Source organism: Callospermophilus lateralis, chromosome 9 (assembly GCF_048772815.1).
Source record: "Callospermophilus lateralis isolate mCalLat2 chromosome 9, mCalLat2.hap1, whole genome shotgun sequence".
NCBI lineage: Eukaryota > Metazoa > Chordata > Mammalia > Rodentia > Sciuridae > Callospermophilus > Callospermophilus lateralis.
The window spans coordinates 20576540-20601776 of NC_135313.1; the positions used below are offsets into that span (position 1 = coordinate 20576540).

A 25237-nucleotide genomic window follows, 5' to 3' on the forward strand; every position below is an offset into this window, starting at 1 on the left:
CTCAAGTTCAAGGCCAGCCTGAACAACTCAATGAGAACCTATCTCAAAATTTTAAAAAATAAAAAGGGCTAGGGATGTAACTTGGTGATAAGAGTATCCCTGGGTTCAAACCTCAGTACTAAAAAACAAAACAAAAACCAAACAACAAAACATTTGCTTGACTTAGTGATCGTTTTCATTAGCTTATCCTAGTAAATATTTATTGTGTAACTGCTGGGTTGCTCGCAACTAAAACACTCAGGGGTCACTCCAGGGGAACTGGGTTAACTGGGCCATGTGAAATAACCACACAAGAGACAGAAATACCTTTTTCTTTGGGAGTGCTGTGATGGCTCCTCTGACCTTAAGGGTGGGGGGGGGGGAGGGGAAGAGAGAGAGAGTGAGTGTGTGTGTGTATGTGTGTGTATGTGTGTGTGTACCTGCTAACCCCTTTTATTGAGAAGAAGCTATTCAAATGAGGTAAGGGGTCCGGTTTCAGGGGGCTGAATCTAGCTTCATGATGTCTGCTGTCAGCAGGTTGACTGACATCTAGGTAGGCCACACTCAGGGGAAGGGTAAGAGAAGGGGACCACAAAGGGCACTTCCATGGAACATTCTATCCCAAACAGGGCAAGGGGTAGTATTACAAAGAAACAGGTAAGCATAGCTCCACCCATGGGGATGTAGGAAGGCACGCCCATGCCTATGCATGAAGACAAGTCTCTGGCACCCTAGAAGACCAGGGCTATCCAGATCACAGCGTGACTGCCGGATGCCACACCGGTCAGCAGGAGAGTCAGACACAGTCACATGCTAGTTGGGCCTCCCACATGTAACTACTATGTATAAGACCTTATGCTATGTTCTGTGGGAGGCACAATTAAGTCCTTTGAGGAATTTAGTACTAGGGAATATAACGCATGTACACAAAAATACTAACAATAAGGTAAATATAAAATGGAGTATGAGTATTACAAAACATTTGAATTGGACTGAAAACAATTTTTTTTCATATTGGTTTAAATATTTAAAATTCTTTATACAAAGTGTCACAAATCAACATGACTTTTAAGCTGGGTAATAAAAAACAGAATATGACTATCATCCAGCAAGGTGGGGGGGAAGAGCCTAAGTATGAAGAATAGGATTAGGAAAGCAGAGGGTTTATGCTGAATGGTCAAGATATTCTAATACTGCCATATCTTTTTCAAATCACAAATGCAAATGGCCAGTATCTGAAGAAAAGGCAGAAGTGAGCATTAGACAGAAAAAGGTTGGAAGGAAGAAGTTCTAGGAGGAGAGAATAATATACGTAAGGGTCCTGAGGCAAGATACAGTTTGGCTCCTTTGAAAGTATGAAGAAAAGGGGATTCAAGACCAATCCTTTATGTACTACACAACTGAGAGGTTGGAGAGAGGAATGGGAGCTGAAAGAGGATGCTAAGAAGGAACCGTCAGCAACACAGAAAACCAGAACATTTTATCAGCTCCTAAAAGAAGAGAGTTACCAGGTGTGTCCAAATTTTTACAAAAAGACTGAGAAAAGAAATGAAAAGAGCACAAGAGATTAAGGGAAGGAAAATAGGGAGTCCTTTGGCCCAGGAGTCCATGAAGCAACTAGAGAAGTACTCAAGTGCTTTGTAAAAAGTCACAACTTCCTGATCCATTTCATCCTAAAATATGAGAGAACACACACACACACACACACACACACACCCCAACTTACAGAAAAAAATATTCAAAAGAGACTAAAATAAGCAAAGCCAAAAATCCATTTGCAAAAATATGATAAAGGAGGCATATAAAGAAAAATAAGTGGACATCTCAATGCCCAGGTTCTACTTAAGAACCAAAGTCCTCATGTATCTATGGGCCTGTTTGGATTTAGGTTTTCTTATTTACATGTCAGACTGTTCTGTTTTTTCCTCAGCAGGTCTGAAACACAGGCAGATAAATACATTCAAACTTACAATAAATCCAGTGAATACAAAGACCAGATTTTGCCCTTATAGGCAAGTTAGATGGCCAGTGTATCTGGCTCATGATTCTAAATTCTGTACCTCCACCTGAATTATTCTCTGGTTCACTGACTATAACGAATCATTTAACACCAGGGAAAACCTGTGATGAATGATGCTTTATGTACTGAATATTAGAATGATATGTGGACAAGAGACTTCCCTCCAAAGTTTGGAAGCACTTCCCATTTCCTTGTCATTTTTAATAAAAATAAAATGCAGAAATGGCTGACAAAAATAATATTTTACTTTGGCTGGATTACGCTTTTGACTCCTCTGTCATCCCCTGCCCCCCATAAAGGAAATGCTGATCACCAGGGTACATTTCTCTGCTTCGACTACAATTATAGGCTAAAGAATGGCCTGTCAGTCTCCATAGTCCCAATTATAATCATAAATCATAGCCCCAATTATAATTCACCAAAATGTTCTTCAGAATTAGTGGGTGACTCAATAATACTCATTAGTAGCTAATATAAAAAATGGCCACTGGAAGAACCATTCATCTTTGCATACTAAGTCAGGCAAAGGGCTGTCATTTATTTCAAGGAATACTTCACAAATGTCTGTTCCAGATTTTGAGGTTTTATATATGAGCATTATATATTAACTCAGCATATAACGAGTACAGATGTTGATACTCAAAATTATTCTCAACACACTAATACTTTAGGGTCATATTCCAGAGGTTATCTAGATTCAAAAGTATCATATAACAGAAAAATGGCAGAATTTTCTTGTTTAACTGAAATAACTGTTCTCTCTCTCTACAGAAAACATTCACTACCATTTCAAAGTCCTACAAAATGGACCACCTTCCTTCTTGGTGCATGGTTAAGAGGGCCAAAACCCAGGGCTATGGGCTTGTCTGTCTCTGATTTATATCTACCCAATATCTCTGTTCTCTGCAAAGATGTTTCCAATAAAAGTCAAAGGAAGTCATCTATTGTGGGTTTTTTCATTTATGTGATAAGAGACAAAAAAGTAATAGGTTTACTCATCTGCCACGCATTATATGTGAAGGATGGTTAAAGGAATCTCAACTAATTTTGCTGAGCCCATCATTCAGGATGTTACCTCAATTTAATTCTTCTCACTATCTCAATGCCTCATACGAATTTTGCTTATTGAAAAGATGTACATTTTGCAGCTGTCAGCAATGAAATCATTTTTGAACGTTAAGAACAGATTTATATACTCAATGACAATGGTATCTTTACAAAACAAAATTAAAAGACAACAATAAAAATCAAGCATTTAAATCAAATAAGTATAAGGTCAGGCCACTCATTATTATTAAGAGAATAAAAAGGAGTAATATTCATCAGCAACTAAAACACTAGGCAAGTAGTCCAGTCTGCTACCAATTAAATCCACATGTAAATTACAATTAGTTTTAAGCTAGAAACTTAAAAGGAACATCTGCCTGATAAGAAAAGGAGTCTAAGGTTTTAATACAGGCAACTAAAACAGAAAGAGATCACAAACAGGCTTCCCTATGTCTCTTTAGGGATATAAATTGGCCATTGTGGGTAGAGGCTATGGGGTTTATCAGTCAGGTCCAATGAGAAGAGCAGCAATTGCTCTACACATTTAACATGGGAAATTTGATGAAGGCAATTGTTATTCTGTGATGAAGAGCTGTAAAGCCAAATGAGAATGCTGTAACCCAGAGATCAACAACAGCAAGAGGACTGAGCACCCTATGCATGTGGGCAAAAGAAAGAGGGTATATAACTACAGCCCAGGGACCTGTCTTATAGTAGGCAAAGTCATGGAAGACCAGAGATACTGCCCAACACAGAAAGAGTGCAGATACCCAGGCTTCTTTCTCCACCCCTCTCTCCCCCACAATCATCCACTAGGAATCTCCCATTGACTGAAATCAGCAGGGAGCCTTTAGACTTGAGAGCCTGTGAAAGAGAGCCTGCAGGGGCAGGGCCATCCCACCCATCCTTCCCCCAGATTGGGATACATAAAGGAAGGGTGAGGAGTAGATCTAAGGGACACCTGAAACAGCATGTTATTAGGAACTCACAAAAGGAACCTCTTTTAATGAACTGGATATTTCTAAGAGACAGAATTAACCAGGCATAATTTATTTTAAATATTAAGGGAAGATAAAACTTATAGGGCTATTTTTTCCAGTGAGGTGGGAAAAAAATGAAATTCAATTCAGTTATTTAAAAGGTTCACAAGCATATTTTAAAACTTTTTCCAGTCATTTAAATTTTTCAAAGTTGTATTTCTGCAAAAACAGAATTATATATAAAATATAATTGAAACATCTTTAGAGCTGCATACATTTCTCTTTCTTTCAAGTTTGACATGGTGAAACACAGCATATGGTTGCCATACAACCATGTGGACCATGACAGTAAATAAGAGGCACTGCAGATAACTGAGCATCTCCATGGTACTCACATCCTCTCATAGAGATCAAATGCATTTCTGAAAATTTAAGTACAAAAAGAAGGCATCCTAAATATTTTTCCTCTAAATGACAAAAGATATACTAACTTAAATATCCTTTCTGCTGTCTTCCAAGAGTTCAAATCTAAGTCTCCAAGAAGAGTATGCCCTGGATGGCACTGCTCCTTGCTCTGGTATTCCTGTTTTTAGTTCTTGCAATCTTTAATGAAATATTCTTATTGGAGAAAAAGGTATCACTGGATGGAAACAAAGGAAACTGAGAACTATGCAAAAAAGCATAAGCTTTACAAGCTTGACAATGACCTTCAAAAGATGTCTTCTCCTAAAGCATATGGACTGTGAAGTAGACAGCTCTGCCCTGTTCTTTGCCTTTCTTGTCCTTCCCCCTCTCAGAAAATGTTCTGGTAGACATTTTGCCCCACAGTCCCTTGGCTAGCAGAAGTGCCCTGCCTTCTTCCTAAGAATAGGAAAGGTCAGTAGATACGACACAGAGAATACCAGAGTCATAATATTATGCATGATCAGTGGCATAGGAAATTGAACTAAGGAATATAAAGTGCTGACCACCTCAATTGTACAGACGCAGCCCTGGGTTTTTATTATTATTATTATTATTTTTCTTTCCAATAACTAAAAAACTCAATTAAAATCTCACCATTTAAGCTCCACAAGTTCTGTCACAGCCCATTTTTTCATGCTTAACGATTTTCTCATTAAATGCAGTAATTTCTTACAAATTGCACTAATAAAAGTAAGTCCTGCTGGGTGTTTTCCCCCCTTTTTAAATGCTGCCTTTTCATTGATGTGTTAAATTAAAACCCCAGGCACAAAGAGCAGAGTAAATGCAAAGGCTTTATTGTCAGAAGCCACTCCTGCAGACTCTGAGGTCTCTCTTGTTTTATTTTTGTTTTTTGTTTTTGAACTGTGAGTCCTACTTTGTAGCCACAGGAAGAATAAAGTTCTCTTGGCCTTAGCTTACTTAACAGTTGTGAGAGCTAAGGAGAAACTAGAAAAAGGACATCCAGTTAGCCCACTGGCTACAAGTCACTTTATGTAAGAGAACATATGACATACCATTTTTATTCTGGGTGAAAACTATTTCTCATCTTAAATAGTTTGGGCAGAAGATCAGATCTGTTCTCAGGTCAGGTGGCAAATTTTAAGTTTCACTGCCAAACAGGTGGATTGCATGATATTCTACAGTAATTTTTTATTAAAAACATTAAGTTTAAACAAAGACCCACTGAATATGTCTCACATCAATTAATATTTACAGGAAATATAGTGGTTAAATACAGGACAAAGAACATCCATTCTCTAGTGTAACAAATTTTCTCTAATTTCAGAAAGAATAAAGTACAAAATCAAGACAAGCTAATTAATATAAGAGAAACAAAAGGAAGACATTAAATGGGGAAGTTGTTTCTTTGGCTCATTTATGGAATACATGCCATGTTTATGTAATATATATGCATACTCCTGAAAGATTGTGTTGGGGGTAGGGGTGGGGACAAGGGGTAAAGAGGGCAGGGAAAGGGTTCCCATAATTTTCCAAGGTCCTGGAACTGTAAAACTTGGGAAAGCTTACTAAAGTAAAAACTAATACGGAAGAGTGAAGAACTTTACCAACTCAACTTGATTTGGCTTCACACCTGAATAGATGTCATCAAAGTAATTCAGAAAGTAAGCAGAAGGAACCAAGCAGCCATAGTAACAGCATAGGCAAGTGGAAATAGTCTGGAATAGGAGACCAATCTAGCAATGGGCTTCAATTAAAATTTGGTAATTGAATGGAACTGAAATTCTTGTATCAGTTGAAGAGATACAGTGAATGATGAGTCAGACTCCTCACAAAGGAGAGAAACAGACAGCCACTGGCTTTTGTGGATGCTAGAGGGGGAGGCAGTGTTTTATAATGCATTAAGAAGTTGAGTCATTTAATTACCAGAAATTTTGGAACCACCATATTCTACATGGTTAATTCTTCTAAAAACTGATACCCTGCGTTTATATGCCACCTGTACTCAAAGAGTCCTTGTTTCCACATTTTAATAGTTTCTCCCTATTCTTTTATGGTTTTATTTTTTAAAAAGTTATAATACTAAAGCTCAAAACACAGAAATGCTAGGTCTTTACTTCTTTAGTGGGGCTGACTCAAAAATGAATCCAAAGAACCACAGAAGTAATTCTGCTGTAATTTAAAAATTCAAATTCTTGTTACTTCCAAGCACTGTTTTGTTAAAGTTAATAATGAAAACAAAGTATTACTAGTGTGCAACAGAGACCATAAAAACAGATGGAGGTCATTTTGTCTCACTGACATGGACCAGCAACAGTATCTATGCCCAGTTATTGGTACCCAACGATATACTGGTTTTCAAATCACAGGCATCTCTTCAGAGTGGATTCTGCCAGTGAGTGAGAGATAAAAATGACATTTTTTAATGTGAAGAGAATACCATGAGCAACCATATAGAGGGAGGAAAGCCAGTACCACGAGGGCATTAACAGGAATACAGTTTAGTTTGAACACAGGCTTCACAGAGGAGACTTATACAAGAATGAGCTAGGAGTGGCAAGATGGGACCAGACTGGGAAAAACCTTACAGGGATTTCAAAGACAAGGGCAGTGATTAAGAAGCACTGACCCACAATCAAATGTATATGCTAAGAAGCTAGCATATACAATGGTGAAAGAAGGAAAGCTTAAATTAACATAGTGGTTATTAGGATGGGAGGGATAAGACAGATGCAAGATAACTGATTTAGAAATGATTAGCAAATATAAGAGATTTAAAATGGATACAAGATGGTCAGAAAAGTTCACCAAAAGTAATTTCAAGGGGCAAAACAGCAAGAGCAACAAAACAAAACCCCATTTTGGGGGAATGTCCCATTTAGCATACTGAGCAACAGGGTCATTACTTAGCATGTTGCCTCATTTGAATGTTTTCTGGGCCCTCTCTTGTCCAGCCCTTTATTGCCAAGGTTATGCCAACCTCCTATTGCATGAATATATCCTCAAACTTGTCACTCATCTTCATCTGTACTCATATACTCTGCCTTCCTTCCTACATACTGTGCAGCTAAGTCACCCCTGACACCTGTGCCCTAGATCCCACACTTCTCGCATGTTGAAGGAGCTCGTCTAATCCCATGCCTTTAGAGACCATCAACATGATGACTTCTCCCAGAAGTACTTTTGTCCAGATTTCTATAACCAACCTAATATGTCTTTCCCTTTTTGGTTAGTGGCCATTCCTTCCAGTTGCTCAGACTAAATACTGGGAGTCATCCTTGATCCCTTTCTTTCTTCTACACCCTACATTTACATGATAGCAAAACTGTCCTGTATTTTCAAAACATATCAAGAATTTGACCTCTCACCGTAGAAGAACCTCCCTCATTGGGGTATTATTAATACAATAGTAGCCTTCTAACTCATCCACCTATTTCCAACTTGCCCTTTCTCAATGCAGCATAATACACACTTATTGTTTCTATTCAACACTGAATTGGACAAAGTTCTAGCCATAATAATCAAACAAGATATTCAAGGCATGCAAGTCAGAAATGAAGAAGTAAAACTATTTTTACTTGGAGACAATATGATCATGTATGTAAAAAACCCATCTCTCAGTAGTGTGTAAAAAAATAATAAACCAATAAACAACTTTAATAAGGTTGCAGGACAGAAGATCAATCAATAACCCAAGCCAGGCACAGTGGTACACACCTACAATCCCAGCTACATGGGACTCTGAAACAAGAGGGTCACAAGTTCGAGGCCAGCCTGGGCCACTTAATGAGAGAACCTGTCTAAAAAAAAAAAAGGGCTGGGGATATAACTCAGTGGTAGAGCATCCCTGGGTTCAATCCCCAATATATTTTTAAATAATTTAAATATTTTATATTTTTTGTTATTAGAATATAGAAATATAATTCCTTTAACAAAAAATCCAAAACAAACAAAATACTTGGCAATAAATTTAACAGAAGTGTGTGGCTCATACAGTAAAAACTAGCACATACCCATTATTCCCTGTCTCAAAATAAAAACCAAAAAGGACTGGGAACATATTCAGTGTTAGAGCATCCCTGGCTTCAACCCCCAGTATTGTCAAACAAACAAAACACATAAATAAATACCATTTAAATAAACGGAGAAACATTCCATGTTCATGAATCAGAAATTCAACATTGATGTCAATTCTCTCCCTTAATTATTCTATATATTTAATGCAATACCTAGCAAAATATCAGCAGGCTTTTTCTGTAAATTAAATATGACCCTAAAATTTACATGGAAATACAAAAGACCAAAAAAGCCAAAACAACTATAAAAGAGAAAAAAGTTGGAAGATTTTAAAACTTGGGATAGTCAAAATAATCAAAATAGTGTACTAATGAAAGATGTGTAAATCAATGTAACAGAACTGAAGAATACAGAAATAAAATGCTTAAATTTACAGTCAACTGATTTAAAAAAAACTGCCAAGGCAATTCAATGGAACATTCAATTAAACACAGGAAATAATGAACACATACCCTTACCTTTTAACTGTTCACAAAAATTAACTAAAACTAGATCTAAAAAAAGGAACTAAAACTTTTGGAAGTAAACCCAGGAGAAAAATCTTCATAATTTGGCTCAGGCAAAAATTTCTAACATAGGACACCAACACAACATTCCACGAAAGGGGAAAAAAAAGATAAACTGCACTTAATAAAAATTGAGACCATCACATTCAAAACACGCTATTTAAAAAAGAGAGAGAGAGAAGAGAGAGAAGCTCCGGACTGGTAGAAAATATTTGCAAACCATATATCTAAAAGGGACTTGTATCCAAAATAGATACAGAACTCTCTACATCTCTTCTTTTCAAAAAATGATCAAAAGATTTGAATCCAGAGGCTTGGCTCAGAGGTAGAGTGCTTATCTCACAGGTGTGGGGCACTATGTTAGATCCTTAGCACCACAAAACAAAACAAACAAACAAAAAATAAATGAAGGTATTGTGTCCAACTACAACTAAAAATACATATGTAAAAAACAATTTGAATCTATATTTCACCCATAAGGATGTGACTGGCTAATAAGTACATAAAAATGACCAATATTTTTAGTTTTCAAAAAACTGTAAATTAAAATCACAATGCTATACCAAATATAGCCACTTTTAGTTAGTTTCAGTTAGTCATAACTGAAAAGACTTGATTTTCTAGCATTATCAAACTGATGAAGAAACATATTTGGGACCCTCATATGTTGCTGGTGGGGAAGAAAATAAAAAACTTTTGAAGTTTGGCTAGTTTAGAAAAGTTAAACATAAACTTCCCATATGGCCCAGCAATTCCACACCTACCCAGTGAAAACAAAAACACACAAAAACCCTTACATGTAAATGTTCACAGAACCACTATTTGTAATACTCCAAATGTAAACAATTCAAATGTCCATCAACTGGTAAATGAATAAATAAAACATGCCACATTCATACAGCAAAATATAATTCGGACATAAAAAGAAAATGGTAGAAGCAAAAATTGACTATCAACAGACTGGGAATGTTTTGGGTAAAGAAAACATTCTTTAATTGGATTGTGGTGGTGGCTCTACAACAACTATAAATTTTCAAAAGATCACCAACATTTCTTACAAGTACACTATATAATAGAAAATTTTACTTCAATAAAGTTGTAAAAAAACTGGTAATAAGTACAATTTATCTATGAGATTTGTGGAGATATACCATAGATACTAGATGTTTCTATTACAGAATAATTATAAAAGCTTGGACAGCAAATTTTACTCTTAATGTGCAAGAAAATACTAGAGGATTCAAGGGTAAAGAAATTATAAAAAAGATTAAAAGACAGTTCTTATTCAAAAAATGCTTCTAACACAGAGAGAGACAGTGTGCGCACAAATTTTTCTTCTATTTCCAAACACATCTAGGCTAACAATATTCTTAATCCCTGCTGAAACTGCATTCTTTATCTGAATGAAACTCTTTTCCTTCTCTTCTGGCTAGAGAAGCAAGCATGGCTTCTGCTGCTGCTGCTGCTGCTTCTTTTTTTTAAGTTTTATGCAGATATGCATGGACCTATAAGATGGGACTAACTGTACCAAATTACACTTGCCACTTCTTTCTGCATCAGCATATTTTTGGCCTTGGGCTTGCAATTTGAAAGGACAGGACCCAAACACTTTTATTACATTTAAGTGAGACTCCAAGCTGTTTCTAGGATCCTCTTAGCACATTTCAGCTGATTAGTGCCTATTTTAACAAAAGCCTAACATCCTTTCCAAAAATCTTAATTGGTTAAGAGCTTCTGCTGCTTGCCATAAGCAGTCACTTTAAGTCATTGATTAAAGCAGTTTGCACATCAGCACAATCTGAAATCAGTTTCCTTTTTCAACCAGCTGGGCTTAAGAAGCAATCTTGAAGACAGCCCAATTCAAGGAAAACCAAGTGCACTGCCCTGCATGATAATGATCTACCATGCAAGGAAGAATCACAGAATTTATAGGAGACAGAAAAAAAAAAAAGTAAGTACTTCAACTGCTTTCTGCCTTACAAATAATATTCACGCGCAGTGACTGCAAAGGTCAACTCCAACAGCAAGCTGTATGGAATACCCCTTTCTTCTGAGCACCCGTGAACTCTGCATCTCAAGAGAGCTGCCTATGAACAAGGGCTACACTGATGGCAGGGGTCAATACAAGCCAATGGCTCAGTAAGTAAAATGCCAGCTTGCATGGATCTGGGCTCTGATGCAGAAAATGTGTTCTTAAGAGCCATGTTTTCAGCCAGAGGGAAAGATAACTTTTCAATTTGTAACACAAAAGAAGAAAAATTAGCCAGCAAGTTTAAGGGAAGTCACTTTACTACATAGCTGGACTTCAATCACCCACATGGAAGATGACTGAGACCCTAAGGACCACTGATGTGTCTTTACCATGTCAAATACTAACACACCCTCTCAGCAGGTATCCTCTAGGATTCTAAACAGACTGATTTTTATTTTTATTTATTTTTAGCAAGACACCTTGTCTTGATAAAAAGGCATAAAATAATCCTGAATCATTAAGTTCTGGGGTTTAACAATTTAAAATGAGTCAAAAAGGAAGACAGTGAAGAACAAATGAAAATATATGAAGTACAGACTAAACCTCCTTCATGACTAGATGCATTGGTGCTCTTTTGGGAAAGAACTAAGTATACCAAACTGTTATTAAAAACAAAACAAAACAACAACAACAACAAAAACACTTTCATAAGTTAAAGATGTTTAAAATTTTAAAATTTTAGTCACCACTGTATTTAGTATCTTTCTTTTATTCAAGTTATTTGACAGAACTAATTTTTGCTTTTAACTGACTAGATCTGTTATATAGACAGAGGCCACATTTTTAATTCTTATGTGGACAGAGCTATGAAAAATTACATAATTCATACCCAAGATTACATAAATCAGGGTCAATTACAAAATAAAACACACACACACACGCGCACGGACACACACACACACACACACACTCACACATAGGAAATTTTTCCTAGAGAACAATGATCAAGGATCCCATTTAGGGCTTGACTCAGCAGAAAATTGCATACTCTACATGAATAAACTGTTGTGCAAATGGGATAGTGCCGCTACATCGTTTAAAACAAAGATCTATTTGGTTTTATTTATTTATTTATTTGTATATGACAGCGAAATGCATTACAATTCTTATTATATAGAGAAAGCACAATTTTTCCTATCTCTGGTTGTATACATAGTATATTCACACAAGTTCGTGCCTTCATACCTGTACTTTGGATAATAATGATCATCATATTCCACCATCATTAATAACTCCATGCCCCCTCATTTCCCCTTCAACCCCTCTGCCCTATCTAGAGTTCGTCTATTCCTCCCATGCTCCCTCTCCCTATCCCACTATGAATCAGCCTCCTTATATCAAAGAAAACATTTAGCATTTGGTTTTGGAGGATTAGCTAACTTCACTTAGCATTATCTTCTCTTTACCTGCAAATGCCATGATTTTATTCTCTTTTATTGCTGAGTAATAATATTCCATTGTGTATATATGCTACATTTTTTAATCCATTCATCTATTAAAAGGCATCTATTTAGCTATTGTGAATTGTGCTGCTATAAACATTGATGTGGCTGTGTCCCTGTAGTATGCTGTTTTTAAGTCCTTTGGGTATAGACCAAGGAGAGGGATAGCTGGGTCAAATGGTGGTTCCATTCTACAATTTTCCAAGAAATCTCCATATTTGGTTTTAATATAATATTATCACTAATTGTACCCCATTTTATCTTCTGTTGGAAAACTTTGGAAAAGTGAATTTTAAGAAATATCTTTTAAAATTAAAATAATGTTTGTGATGATGATAATAAGGTGAAAAAGTAAGGCAAAAAGACTCAGGGATAAGATATGATCCAAAAGGAATGGAAAGAAAAACTAGAGAAATTAGGTGCCTCGGCAGCCACAAAAGAAATGGATACAATCTTCTAACCAAATGGACAGGTACACACTGTACACAGATCCAATGTTAAGTGGCAGCTGTTTGGGAATCTGTAGCATTTCTATTTAGAATGTATTTCCAGGTTTTTGATTTTTTGTTTTTAAACAAGTCATACTCATGTGAATTCAATTTAGTGGAATGGAGTTCTACTACCCTGTCACTATGCAGAAGCCTAATATAGATCCTATAATCTAAATGGCAAAAACAAGGGACATGAAAGAGAATCATCTCATTATAAAATTAGTTATATCCCATCCTATTAGCTGTCTCCATATATCCATCTTTTCTGACAGGCTCTGAGAGCCTGTTTCTGTCACACAAGGAACATTCTAGCTATTTTACATAATTGTCCCACACTCAATGGAATTTATAAATTCAGACATATTTCAATCACGCAGGAATTGCATGAAGGATTGAAGCAATGTGGCTTTGCTTTCTCCAATTTGCTATCTTTTGACCATTTTAGCACTCTTCCTAAGTAGAGTAGGGAAGGGGCAAACAGTTGGAAATCCATAGTGTTCCTCCTCAACAGCTTTACTGATGAGCTGGGTTGGGGAGCATATTCAAACAAGTGGACAGACTACACCCAGAGGAGGCTTGAGAAGTCTATATAAACCATGACCACGGATAACAGACCATAGACGAAGGTGATAATGCACTTATGAATAGCGTGCATAGGGAAACAATCCTACATTCACAACTGATAGATGACTGTACTTAGAGTCATGGTCTCTATTGAAACTATGGTGGCAGAATGACAGGGCACATAGGGGAAAAGAAGGAAAGGCACAAGCAGAAGAAGGGTACCTAACAGAGCTTTCAAGACAGCTCACAGAAACACCAGTGGCCAGGAAGAACACATCACCTGGGATTTAGTGTGAATTATTTCCTCTCCACCAGTAAGGTTAGAACAAGAAACATTCACATTGAAAACCAGAAGATAAGAAAATGTACAGCTTTCCACTGTAGACTGCTGATATTGGAAAACAGTATCACCATACTCTTGGTGTGACTATTCTATAATTAGGCCTGACAGAAGATATTTCCAGTGAAATGGCCAAGTTCTACCACTGGGTAAAATAATCTTACCAACTACCTACTGTTGAGCATACTTTTGGCAACTGAATCAAAAGGCAGACTGGAGAAAAGGAAAGGGCTTCCCTTCCCCTTCCTAGACAGAGGCCTCTCACAGGGATAAAGAACATCACTACCTTAAAGGATGCTTAACATCTCTAGGGAGTGCTCTTTGGTGGGAAAGGGAAGTGGGTCTTGGCTCATAAAGGGCCTTAGTAAAGAGATGTCCAAGCAGAAGAACAAGCAATGAGGAGACAAAATTTCCGGAGCTGGAAGCAAGAGAGGGAGGGATAAAAGAGAAGCCTAGTGCGAACCACAGAGCAGAACTAGTGGCTAATAAGCAGGTAGTCCTATTTTCTGACAGCTCGGAGAGAAGTCTGATTTTGTGATGTCATTGGAAAGCTCTGATTCACCAAGCCCTTGAATGAGGTACAGAGGGATATCCACTGTCACAACATTAGCAATGTGCTAGACTCAAAAGTCAAATTCAATATGAAAGGGCAGTCTACTCATAAAAAGTTCTATCCATAGGCACAAGGTTTCAGATACATGACCTTATCATGATTTGTTTAAAAGCATAGAAAAAGAAGTTGTTAGGAAATATTAGGAAATGTGGCTAAGCAGAGAAATCCAGTATGTTAAAGAAACATGTGTTTGAATCCCGGTGTGGTTTTGAGGAAAATCTATCTCTGTCATTCTTAGTGTTTCCATTGTTAAAATGGAGATAATACTACCTATTGTAACCTATAGGCCGTCTAGTCCACTTACCCTTATTATATTTACAAGACTGCTACAAATCCCCAGTTCCCTGGCCTGGGAGAAACCATGTTTTCCTAAGATTGTATAACGTTCCAGGAATTTACTCTCTCATGGTATCTTTAGACTCTGATCTCCTGTGTTCTCAGGTGTATTTTCTGCTCTGCCTGAAGTAATTCCAGAAACCATGCTGTCTCTTCACCAACAAAGTACACCAACTGAGCATCCCTAGAGTTTTACTGACACTGGTTATTTGTGAGGACTTGGGGACATGCTGTGGAAAGCTGTGCCCATGTATTAAACTCTCTCATTTGGCTCCTTCTTACCTCTTCGCCTCACTCCTCTTCTCCTGAACCAGCTCCAGGTTTTCTACTTCTGAGTCAGAGGCACTTATCTTTCCTCTAAAGCTCTAGCACTGCCTGGTCACCAAGCCTGGGAACAAAGACCCATTCTCTCCCCTAAGCACCATTCAAAGTATTTTCCCAGTACAAATCATACTCTCCTTTGGAAAATTCTGACACCAGCTATTAAAGCCCTAACATTTTCTCTGCTTCCTCACTTAACTGCAGGATTGCTCCCCAGAGTAAATGAAACAAAGAATATAATATAAAGCTAGCACAAAGTCTTACACATAGTAGACACAAAATAACCAGAGTGCACTATAACCTCTTAATGGTGATCACAGCCAGATTTAATCCTTGAAAAGATCATGCATAAAACAACCCGGGAGACCAACTGCTTCCAAAGGGAGGACACCAGACTTGGCAAGGTCCTTGAAATTAAAAGCTAAGAAGCTCTCAATCTTTTTTCAGAAACACAATAATCATGATAGATAACAGGCCCACTGACTTGTCTGCCACATTCTAAATAGTCACAACATGCAACGAAACAGACTATAACACAGGTTCCACACTATGAAAGTCTATCATGATCACCTCAAATTATATAAGAGGGAAATTATACTTTCACCAGTCCTCCTGGAAAACTGTCACTTAGATTGTAAATTTCCCTTTTCTGTTTAGATTAAGTTTTTGTTTTATGTTAAACCCCAAAGCTTTTCTCCGGAATGGCAACTCATGGCAGGACAAAAGGTCTTTCATCTAAAACCACCAAACATACATAGCCCAATAAAGACTGCAGATGATGATGAGGCTGGTCTTCCTGGGAAATTCTCATGGGCTTGGCCTTTGGTGTTCTTGCCAATAGGACTTGGCCTGGTAGACTGCTTGCTTTCTTTGAGGTCCAACTAGTTATGATTGCCTTTGAACAACAGCATAGTAGATCCAGTCATTTTGCCAGATTACTGAACTGCAAGTAGTAAGGTGCCTTAGACCTAAGTTAGGTAGTAGTGTTAACAGGCACTAAAAGATCAGTTTTACCTCTAAAATGTCACCATGCTGGAAGATAAGTTCTGTGCATATGTGAATATAAATATACACCCAAAAGGCAGCTCAAAAAGAGGCCTGACCCTGGGCATCCAAAATGAAGGTAATATAATGTATACAAACACAAAACTGCAGGATTACTGACTGCCAGATGCAACTCTTCAAATGGCATATGAATAGGAATCTGAACACAATCCAGTGAATAAACATTGGTCCCATACCCTCCATCTGTCTCTGAAGGCTATACTGATATTAGCCCCAGTCTAAATTAAATTCTAGGTTATATCTGATAAGAAAAATGTGAGGATGTGGTCAATTTGAGAAGAATCAAATCTAGGGGCAGCAGCAAGGTATTTCTAGGACTACAATAATGGGGACTAAACTCAAGACTGAAACAAGAACTGTATCTCTAAAAACAGGAAGAAAGGATCCAAGCTCACTCACAAGACCTCAAAGAACGTCAATGAAGTGGAACTAAAATTCCATGGTCTGGTCCCAAGTTTCTTTAAGGAGACCTATAAATTAGACAGAATTGTGCTGTATTTTTTCCTCCACATGCTCATAATGCTGCCTTAGTGAGCCCCTAATAATGAACAATTGCAAAGACCTGCCAATAAAAACAAAAGCAGCATAAAACATTACAACAAAAAGCAACAGCTAGTAATCTAGATCCTAAATCCATTATCTTAATTATGTAGCTTCTTTTGAATGCCAACCTGATGGCAAGGCACTCACCTTCCTCAAAGCTGGCATTCTTCTGTCTCACTAGAGCACGGAAGTTTTCAACAGGATTCACACTTCCAACCTGAAACAGACCCACAGACAATAAACCTACAAGTCTCTTCTCTTTTTGGCAGCATCTCAGGCAACACAAGATGGTTTCATGTTATAAATGTGGTTTTTTTCGTTGTTGTTTTTTTTTTTTTTTTGAGAGAGAGAGAGAGAGAAAATTTTTAATATTTATTTCTTTTTAGTTTTTGGTGGACACAACATCTTTATTTTATTTTTATGTGGGGCTGAGGATCGAACCCAGCGCCCTGCACATGCCAGGCAAGCACGCTACTGCTTGAGCCACATCCCCAGCCCAATAAATGTGTTCTTAAAGACAAAGAGGAGGCCTTTTCTAACAATTTTCATTCCTAGGGCATTGTTATAAGTTAGAAGATTCAAGTGGTCACACAGCTGCCCAACTCTTTTCACTCATTTTTCTTTATGCAAGCTGACTTATTTCTAGAGGGTCATCAGAAACAAGCCCAGCTTGAGGGCTTTATGTGGTACAGGTACTGCCTGTACATACTAAAACCAAACCAATAAGAAAAGGGAGGATGCTGTAGTATAAGTTCACAGTATTTGCTCCACTACAATAATATAAGAAATATCAGCTTAATGCTTGATTCACTTAACTGCCCCTTCTGGAGGACTGCTGTTGGTCATTTAGCATTGAAGTTTTTGCAGAACACACAAATATGTCCAAGCTGAACATGTTCTCAAAAAAGTAAAAGCAGATCATGTATAAAGTCTACAGTGCTAGGAGAGAAAGTTTCAAAGTTGCAACTCTCTGCCAAAATTAATGACACCTTCTAACTGTATCTTTAATTTGCTGGTCCCAACCTTAATGGGTCACATGGGAGAAAGCAATGGAGTTCCTATTTGCGCTGGGAAACTTTAGTACAAAATTGTACTACTATCTCCAGTTTGCTTTGGAATAGTACATAGAAAAGCTCTCAAAACAAATAAGTATGGGCTGGGGATGTGGCTCAAGCGGTAGTGCACTCGCCTGGCATGCGTGCGGCCTGGGTTCGATCCTCAGCACCACATACAAAGACGTTGTGTTCGCCAAAAACTAAAAAATAAATATTAAAAAAAATTCTCTATCTCTCTCTTTCTCTCTCTTTAAAAAAAAATAAGTATAAGTATACTAAAGTATACAAATGAAATCTAAATCACTTTTCAGATACCCGATTTTTCTGAGAGCATTTCTGTTTGAGGTAGACATAAAGGCAAGCCATGATGCTGATTATCCCTTTTAGTGTAATTTGCTAATAAAGGGCAAGTTTTAAGATCCATTGAATCAAAATAATGCAACTTAAAATTAAGGTGATATTTTCAAGTTTCAAAAATCTTCTCATTAAATAAAGCTCTCAAGTGTCAAAAAATACTTGATTTGGGAAAATCCTAAACTTCTGAATCCTGTTTTGAAGTTGGGTATTAGATAAGAAATAGAAAAGTTATACTAACTTAAAATTTTATGTACTTGGAGAGTAAGACTGATAACTTTTACCCCACTTACCCCATTTTGACTAAATGGAAAGCTGCAAAATGAAGGCAACAAGAAAAAAAATCTGTATAAAATGTGCTACCACTGAGGTGTTCTACAACCTACATATTATTTGGAGCTCTATATATTATACAATTGTATAGTTAACTCTATAGGTGATTCACTGATAATAATTACTTAAAGGAAGAAAGGAAAAAGTATGCAATAGGTCTCTACAGTACACAGAGAAAGAGTGGCATTAACTGACCAACGAAACTTGATGTCATCTGTTCAAGTCCCTACCTTCCTGAGAAGGGTAGAACACTAGCAAGGCTCTGCTTACCTTTGTGACACTGACTTCAGCCAGGCCAGAAACACTGAAGTGGGCTTCCCCTTCCTCAGTCTTACATTTTTTAGCAGTGGGACCCTCTTCGTGGCTAGAAAAGAAAAGAAAAAAAAAATGGTTTACTTTCCCCCTTAAAACAAAATACAAAAAGCAGAAGTTTTGATATGAAAAGTGTAACTTATTTTCCAAGCATTAGAAACAGCCACAGCACGTAATTCTTCCTCATGAACAGCCCTCCATCCACTCCCAGCCACAGGGGCCTGGCAGCCCAACCTGAAGCAGTTCTGGATTTGCTTCACAGCAGTACAAGATCATAATAAGCAGTTGTATCACAAAGTCCTCAGAGAAGTTAAAAGTGCAAGTACAGGGGATAGAAACTTACATTTAAATAAGAAATCCATCTACCCTTCAGACACCATTTGCTAGCCTCTATCTTAGAACCAAAAGCTAATAGCTTTCCATGTATACAGAAGATGGGTCCCATAACCCAACTTCTCATCATGTGTGTCATAACTTTATAAGCTTCTACTTACAACTACCAAAACTTACTAGACAATCTTTAAATACACAAGAGATTTGTAAAGAAGTCCTGAACTTAAAAAAAAAATTGCAAAAAACCCTTTTAATTTGTTCTTTTATAAACCTAATTCTGTTTTGTATGGTGTGATAACCAAGTCCAACAGCATCTGTGTACTAAGGGAAAGAGGAGTCCAAGAAAGTACATACATTTTCCCTCAAGTAACATGCTGGTTTTAATAACCTGTTTTAAAATCAAGAGGAGGTCAGGTTAATTGCAAAGAAGAAAATAAAAGCCAAAGACTCTGCCCATATGCTGTGGAATATAAAGGTATAAAGAATTTTCTCACAGAGAAATAATCAGGGTAAGGCAGCCACTGAGAAATGGTTGAGCCGGTGCAGTGGTGTATGCCTGTAATCCCAGCAGCTCACGAGGCTAAATCAGGAGGATCACAAGTTCAAAGCTGGCCTCAGCAACTTAGCAAGGCCCTAAGCATCTTACTGAGACCCTGTTTCTAGATAATATATGAAATGGGCTGGGGATGAGGCACAGTGGTTAAGCGCCCATGAGTTTAATCCCTCTACCCCCGCCCCAAAAAAAGCTTGAGTGACACTAGTTACTAAGAAATTAATAACTATGATCTAATATTTCCTTTCTTAAAACTTATTTAAACTCACAAATGATTATTAAACATGTATCATGTATAACATGATGTTTTGAAATATGTATACACTGTAGAATGGCCACATCAAGCTAATTAATACACATTACCCACACAGTTATCCATGTTTTCTGTGGTAAGACAAGTTAAAATGTACTCTCAGTGATTTTTCAAGACTAGTATCTAAATGTATTGCTTTCTTTTCTCTATCTTTCTTTCTTTTTTTGGTGTGGTTCAAGGCCTCAACCTTCAGACAATGATCTTTACAGAGGTGGCTATCTTAAAAATGAAGCAAAAAAAAAAAAAAAAAAGAAGTAATGGTAAAATCTGGCTTCCACAACAGTATTTCAGTAACAAATTTCCTTTTACATGTAGGCAACAACAACAACAAAATCATTACAGCCATACGTATGCGAATTAAAACTTGCATTACTTGACATCTTTTCCATTCACTACTGACCTTTTCCCTCTGAGAAGCAGAGAACAGGTAACTGGAAAAGGAAACAAAGGCTGTCTTTCAGAGCCCTTTCCTTGAAAGTAGAAGGAAAAAAACCAAACACACAAAACCTTTATGGCAAAAATGGAATAATGCACAAACTAAGGAAGAATGAAATTCCACTGGGTGTTGAGTATTTTAGGGAAAAAAAGGTCATTGGACTGAGAAGAAATTCAGTAGTAGAGCACTTGCCTAGAATGTGCAAGGCCAGGTTCAGTCCCAGGCACAACAACAACAACAACAACAACAAGTCAGAGCCAGTTATGCAGCTATTTCAGTTAACCTTTGCCAGTTCTTCCCAGGAGACAGACAGGACTTTTGGAAATCTAAAGACAAAAGACTGGATTGCAGTCTCAGTTTTGTCCCTGACTAGCACTAGGGACTAGCACTAGGATCTTACTTTCTTGAAGGTGTTCATGGTGGATTATTTTTTGTTTACCTAGAGTTTAATAAGTTACTATACTGTTTGAACTTCAGCTGGCTCTTCAAGAAAACACTGGTGAAAAGTACCATTAATATATCAACTAGCCCTTTGCAACAATATTCATTAACTTATAAAGTAAAATTTAGAGTCATTGTATCTATAGAGCACTATGCTAAATTCTGTGGAAATATGAGGCTGAATTAAATGGAAGAGTTTTTTAATTCCTCCAAAATAAAATATAAGGAAGGAAGGGTGAAGAGATATTTATAACAATTTCTCAGTACCAGGTACATAAAAACATCTGCAAAATAAGCAAAAAATAGTAATATGGTTAACAGCAGTATTAGAAATTTTTCATACATTGCATTCATGTGAAGTGTGAAAGGAAAACAATTCTCATCCCCAAAATATCTGTGAGGACACTAAGCTCTGGAATGTAGAAATCACCCATACAAAACTACAAATACACACAAATGTCAACAACTGCTACATTTGGATGATGTGACCAGAGTATTTGTTCTTTCTCCTTTTTTCACTTTCTTTCACAAATATGTATAAGTTTTGTAATTCATTTAGGTAGCCAAACATTTGCTGAATATTTACAATGTGTCAGTCACTAAGTTTATCTCTAAACCCTAGGTATACAAAAATACCAAATAAAAAAATAAATATAAAAACAATGAAAATATTATGAACAGCGTATCCCCTATAATAGCAAGCAGTTGTACTGGGCTAGAACATAGAGCACAAGCTGGGAAGTAGTTAGAGATGAGGCTAGAAAATATATAAATTACAGGCATAAGAAATGTGAGTAGGGGCTAGGAATGTAGCTCAGCGGTAAAGCACCCCTGGATCCAATCCCCCATACAACAGGAGGCAAAAAAAAAAAAAAAAAAAGAAGAAAAGTTCAAGAGTCGTGACATTAAAGAATTTTAAGCAGGAGTGATATGATTGTATATTTATGTTTAAAACAAACAAACGAAAAGCCCTTGGCTTGCAGCCCTAGGTAGCTTCAGGATAGGAGCTTCAGCAAGACTTGTCCCACTTTCCACCTCTGGAAGGAGAGAGGGGCTGAATTTAGGTTGATCACTACTGGCCACTGATTTAATCAATTACACCTAGTAATAAAACGCCTCCATAAAAACTCAAAAGAATTAAGTTCAGATAGCTGAACACACAGAAGGTTCCTATAGTGTGGCATGGAAACTCTGCACTCCTTTACATGCCTTCTCCTGTGCATCCCTTCATCTGTATCTTTTGTAATATCTTTTACAATAAACTGGTACATGTTGAGAAAAAACCCAAAACACTCAGGTAGCAGAATGGCTTGGAAAGAGACTAGACAGGGAAAAGAAAAAGAGATTAGACTGGTTAAGAAGTTATCTTAGTAAAACAGGCTAAAATGAGAAGGCATACATAAAAGTAATGCCACTGGGCGAAGCTATTAAGAGCTAACATGTGCTAAGCACATTTAAATTATCTCAGTTAAACTTTGCAATAACCCCATGTGTTAGCTATTATCATTGTCCTTTTATAGATGAGCAAATGAAGGCTCCTCAAAGGCAGGTATTTGTTACTGCCACTTGACAGAGAGCAACTTGCCACTTTCAATTGCTATTAAGCGGAAATGCTTGGGTTTAGATATGAATCTATCTGACTCCAAAATCAATGCCATTAGCCACTATACCAACCTGAAGTGAAAGTGGTGGTTTGAGGCAAATTTAATATAGCTTGGTAAACCAATTAGATATGAAAAGGTAAAGAAAGGAATGCCTTGCAGGAAATTAGGTATCATTCATTCAAATACAGAATAACAGTATGAAAGGAGGTTTCAAAGGGGGCACTGAAGAAGAAAGATGATGACAATTTCTGGATATACTGAACTTCAGGTAACTACAGATGCTTAAGTTATACAGTGGATAGGATGAAAATCGAGGCTGCAGGGAGGTATTCAGTTTTCAAATTTCTGTATGTGAAATTTTAAAAAGTCTTGGGACACATACTGCTAAGGCATAATGGAATTACAGCTAAGAGTGTAAGCTCTGGAATCAGACTGCCTGCTTTTAAATCCTTACTCCAACACTTACCAACTGGAATCTTGAGCAAGTTTCTTATCTTTAATACTCAGTTGCCTCAATATTAAGATAGTGTCAATAAAATAACCTACTTCATAGTGGATCCAAACAGACAATGCAAGTAAAGCACTCAGCTTTTTACCTGTGTTCAATAAATGCTAGTTATTTTCTGAGGATAAAGCTTACATCAACATTTTAGGTTGGTAGGGAAAGAAAGGCAGTCCCTGAAGAATATGAAAGGGAGTTGTCAAAGCCTGGGAAATCTGGAGAAGATGAAATTAAAGAAAATATGTGAGTTTCAAGAAGAAAAGAATAACCAACAATGTCAAACGCTAAAAAGGAAAAGTTATGAAAGAGAAGGACTTCAAAGCTAAAGGGAACTGAGCCATGCATGTCTTCTGGAAGGCCAGTTTCAGAGAGGTGGAGGGGGAAAAAGGGAGTGAAAGCTGAGAAGAGAAGCAATGTAGACTCTTCTTGTAATAAAGCTGGCTTGTGGAGGAAAGATAATAATTAGATTAGTAATTAGTAACAGGTAGTAATTAGAGGGAGGAGGCTGGGGGGATTACTTTATTTTTAGATGAGGAGGGAAAGGAGGTATGAGAGAGGAAGATGCTGGAAATATAGAAAGAGAGAAGCTGTTAGTGGACTAGAGTACCAGAAGACATAGAAGAGAGAGCTCAGGGCATAGGTAAAAATGGAAGAAATTTGGACTGGACCTGGGACACAATTCCACTGAGACAGGAAAAAAAAAGAAAGTAAAGGTAGATGCAATACAGATATGTTTTTAGATAATATTAGCCAGAAAATTGAGGCATTCCCACTTCCTAGCCTCTATCTTCTTTATGAAATCATCGCTACTACCATCACTGTTGTTGTCACTGTTGCTAATATGCTAATTATTTAGGATTTTCCAAATCATTTACTGACAAACACTGTTATTGTGTGCTAGACATTGTGTTGGGTTCCAGATGAACAGCAAACATTATTCAACTAACCCCCATGAAAACTCCATGAGAAAGGTATTCCTTTCTATTTAAATTTATCTTAAAAATATTTACATATACACATTTTTGTTATTGTTTGCACTGGGGATTAAACCAAGGGGCATTTTACCACTACATTTACTACATTTTCTAGTCTTTCTTTTTTTTTTTTTTAATTTTGAGACAGGGTCTTCATAAGTTACTGAAGTTGACCTTGAACTTGCAATCCTCCTGTCTCAGTCTCCTAAATAGCTGGGACTACAGGAATGAGCCACTATGCTGGCGAGACAGATATTCCTGTTATCCCTATTTTGCCCATGAGGAAAGTGAGGCTTATGGAGGATAAGAACCTATTCGTACTGTCACACTGCAGAGCAAGGGGAACTACTCACACTGGCTGACTCTGGAGTCTAAATCTAAACCATTAATCAGGTAAGGATGACTGAGTGCCAGTATAGTGGGAGAAGTCTTTGGGGACTTGAAAAGAACAGAAAACTTTTTAGACCATCTGCACAGGGACAAAAAGAAATTGAGATTACATATGTATTAGTTGCACAAGGAGGATTATACCTTCAGAAGTCCTAATTTTCATTTTGATGAGGTACACCAATATTAAGGGAAGAAATGCTTCTATGCCTTGGGTATATTTAGTACACCATATGACTGGAGTATCAAATGATGCTCTTTCCCCTTTAAATGAAAAAACTAAATTTAACAGTAGGTATTCAATAGATCCGAGATGAACAGTGGACCTTCTCCCATAATGAAAACATTATCATTGTTTTTTCATTGATAATGACATTATTATTGTTTGGGCTCTGGCTATTGCTTTTCCTCCAAATAACCTGAAGTATTTTAACATCTGTCATTTCATAGTTTAAGATCTCTTGAGATAAGGCCATTTTTAGATGGAGAAAATCTCATAAAGGTAAAATTATTTAACCAAAATCAGATCAAGAATGACAAAGATAGGGGAAAAAAACTAGTGATTCTCAGCTCAGGACTACGAAAATTCCTGATTCAACATTTGCCACTCCTCAATCTGAACCCCACACTCCTCCTCTGGAAAAGTATACCCTACATTCAGGGATGTTGATTATATACAAAAATATAGCTCAGTGTTAGCAATATTTCCCCCTTCAAGAAAACTACTCTAAAGCTGACTACAGCCTAATTATAAAAATGAAAAGTTTTAAGAATTTTGCAGAAGGGACTGAATCATTCTCTTGAATATAGGAGGGATGTGATAAATATTTGCCAAATGCATTATTTCTAAAGTTCTTAAAA

General features: G+C 37.1%; 1 protein-coding gene across 5 annotated transcripts in view; it reads right to left on the reverse strand.

Moving 5' to 3' along the window:
* Nucleotides 1-25237, reverse strand: part of Xrcc5 (X-ray repair cross complementing 5) — an 86348-nt gene that overhangs the window by 21957 nt on the left and 39154 nt on the right. For all 5 annotated transcript variants that reach the window (XM_076866035.2, XM_076866037.2, XM_076866034.2 and 2 more), the window contains 2 exons: nucleotides 18792-18885; nucleotides 16927-16996 (listed from right to left, as the gene is read on the reverse strand). In XM_076866035.2, the coding sequence (XP_076722150.1) occupies nucleotides 16927-16996; nucleotides 18792-18885 (164 nt within the window). The remainder of the gene's footprint in view (nucleotides 1-16926; nucleotides 16997-18791; nucleotides 18886-25237) is intronic.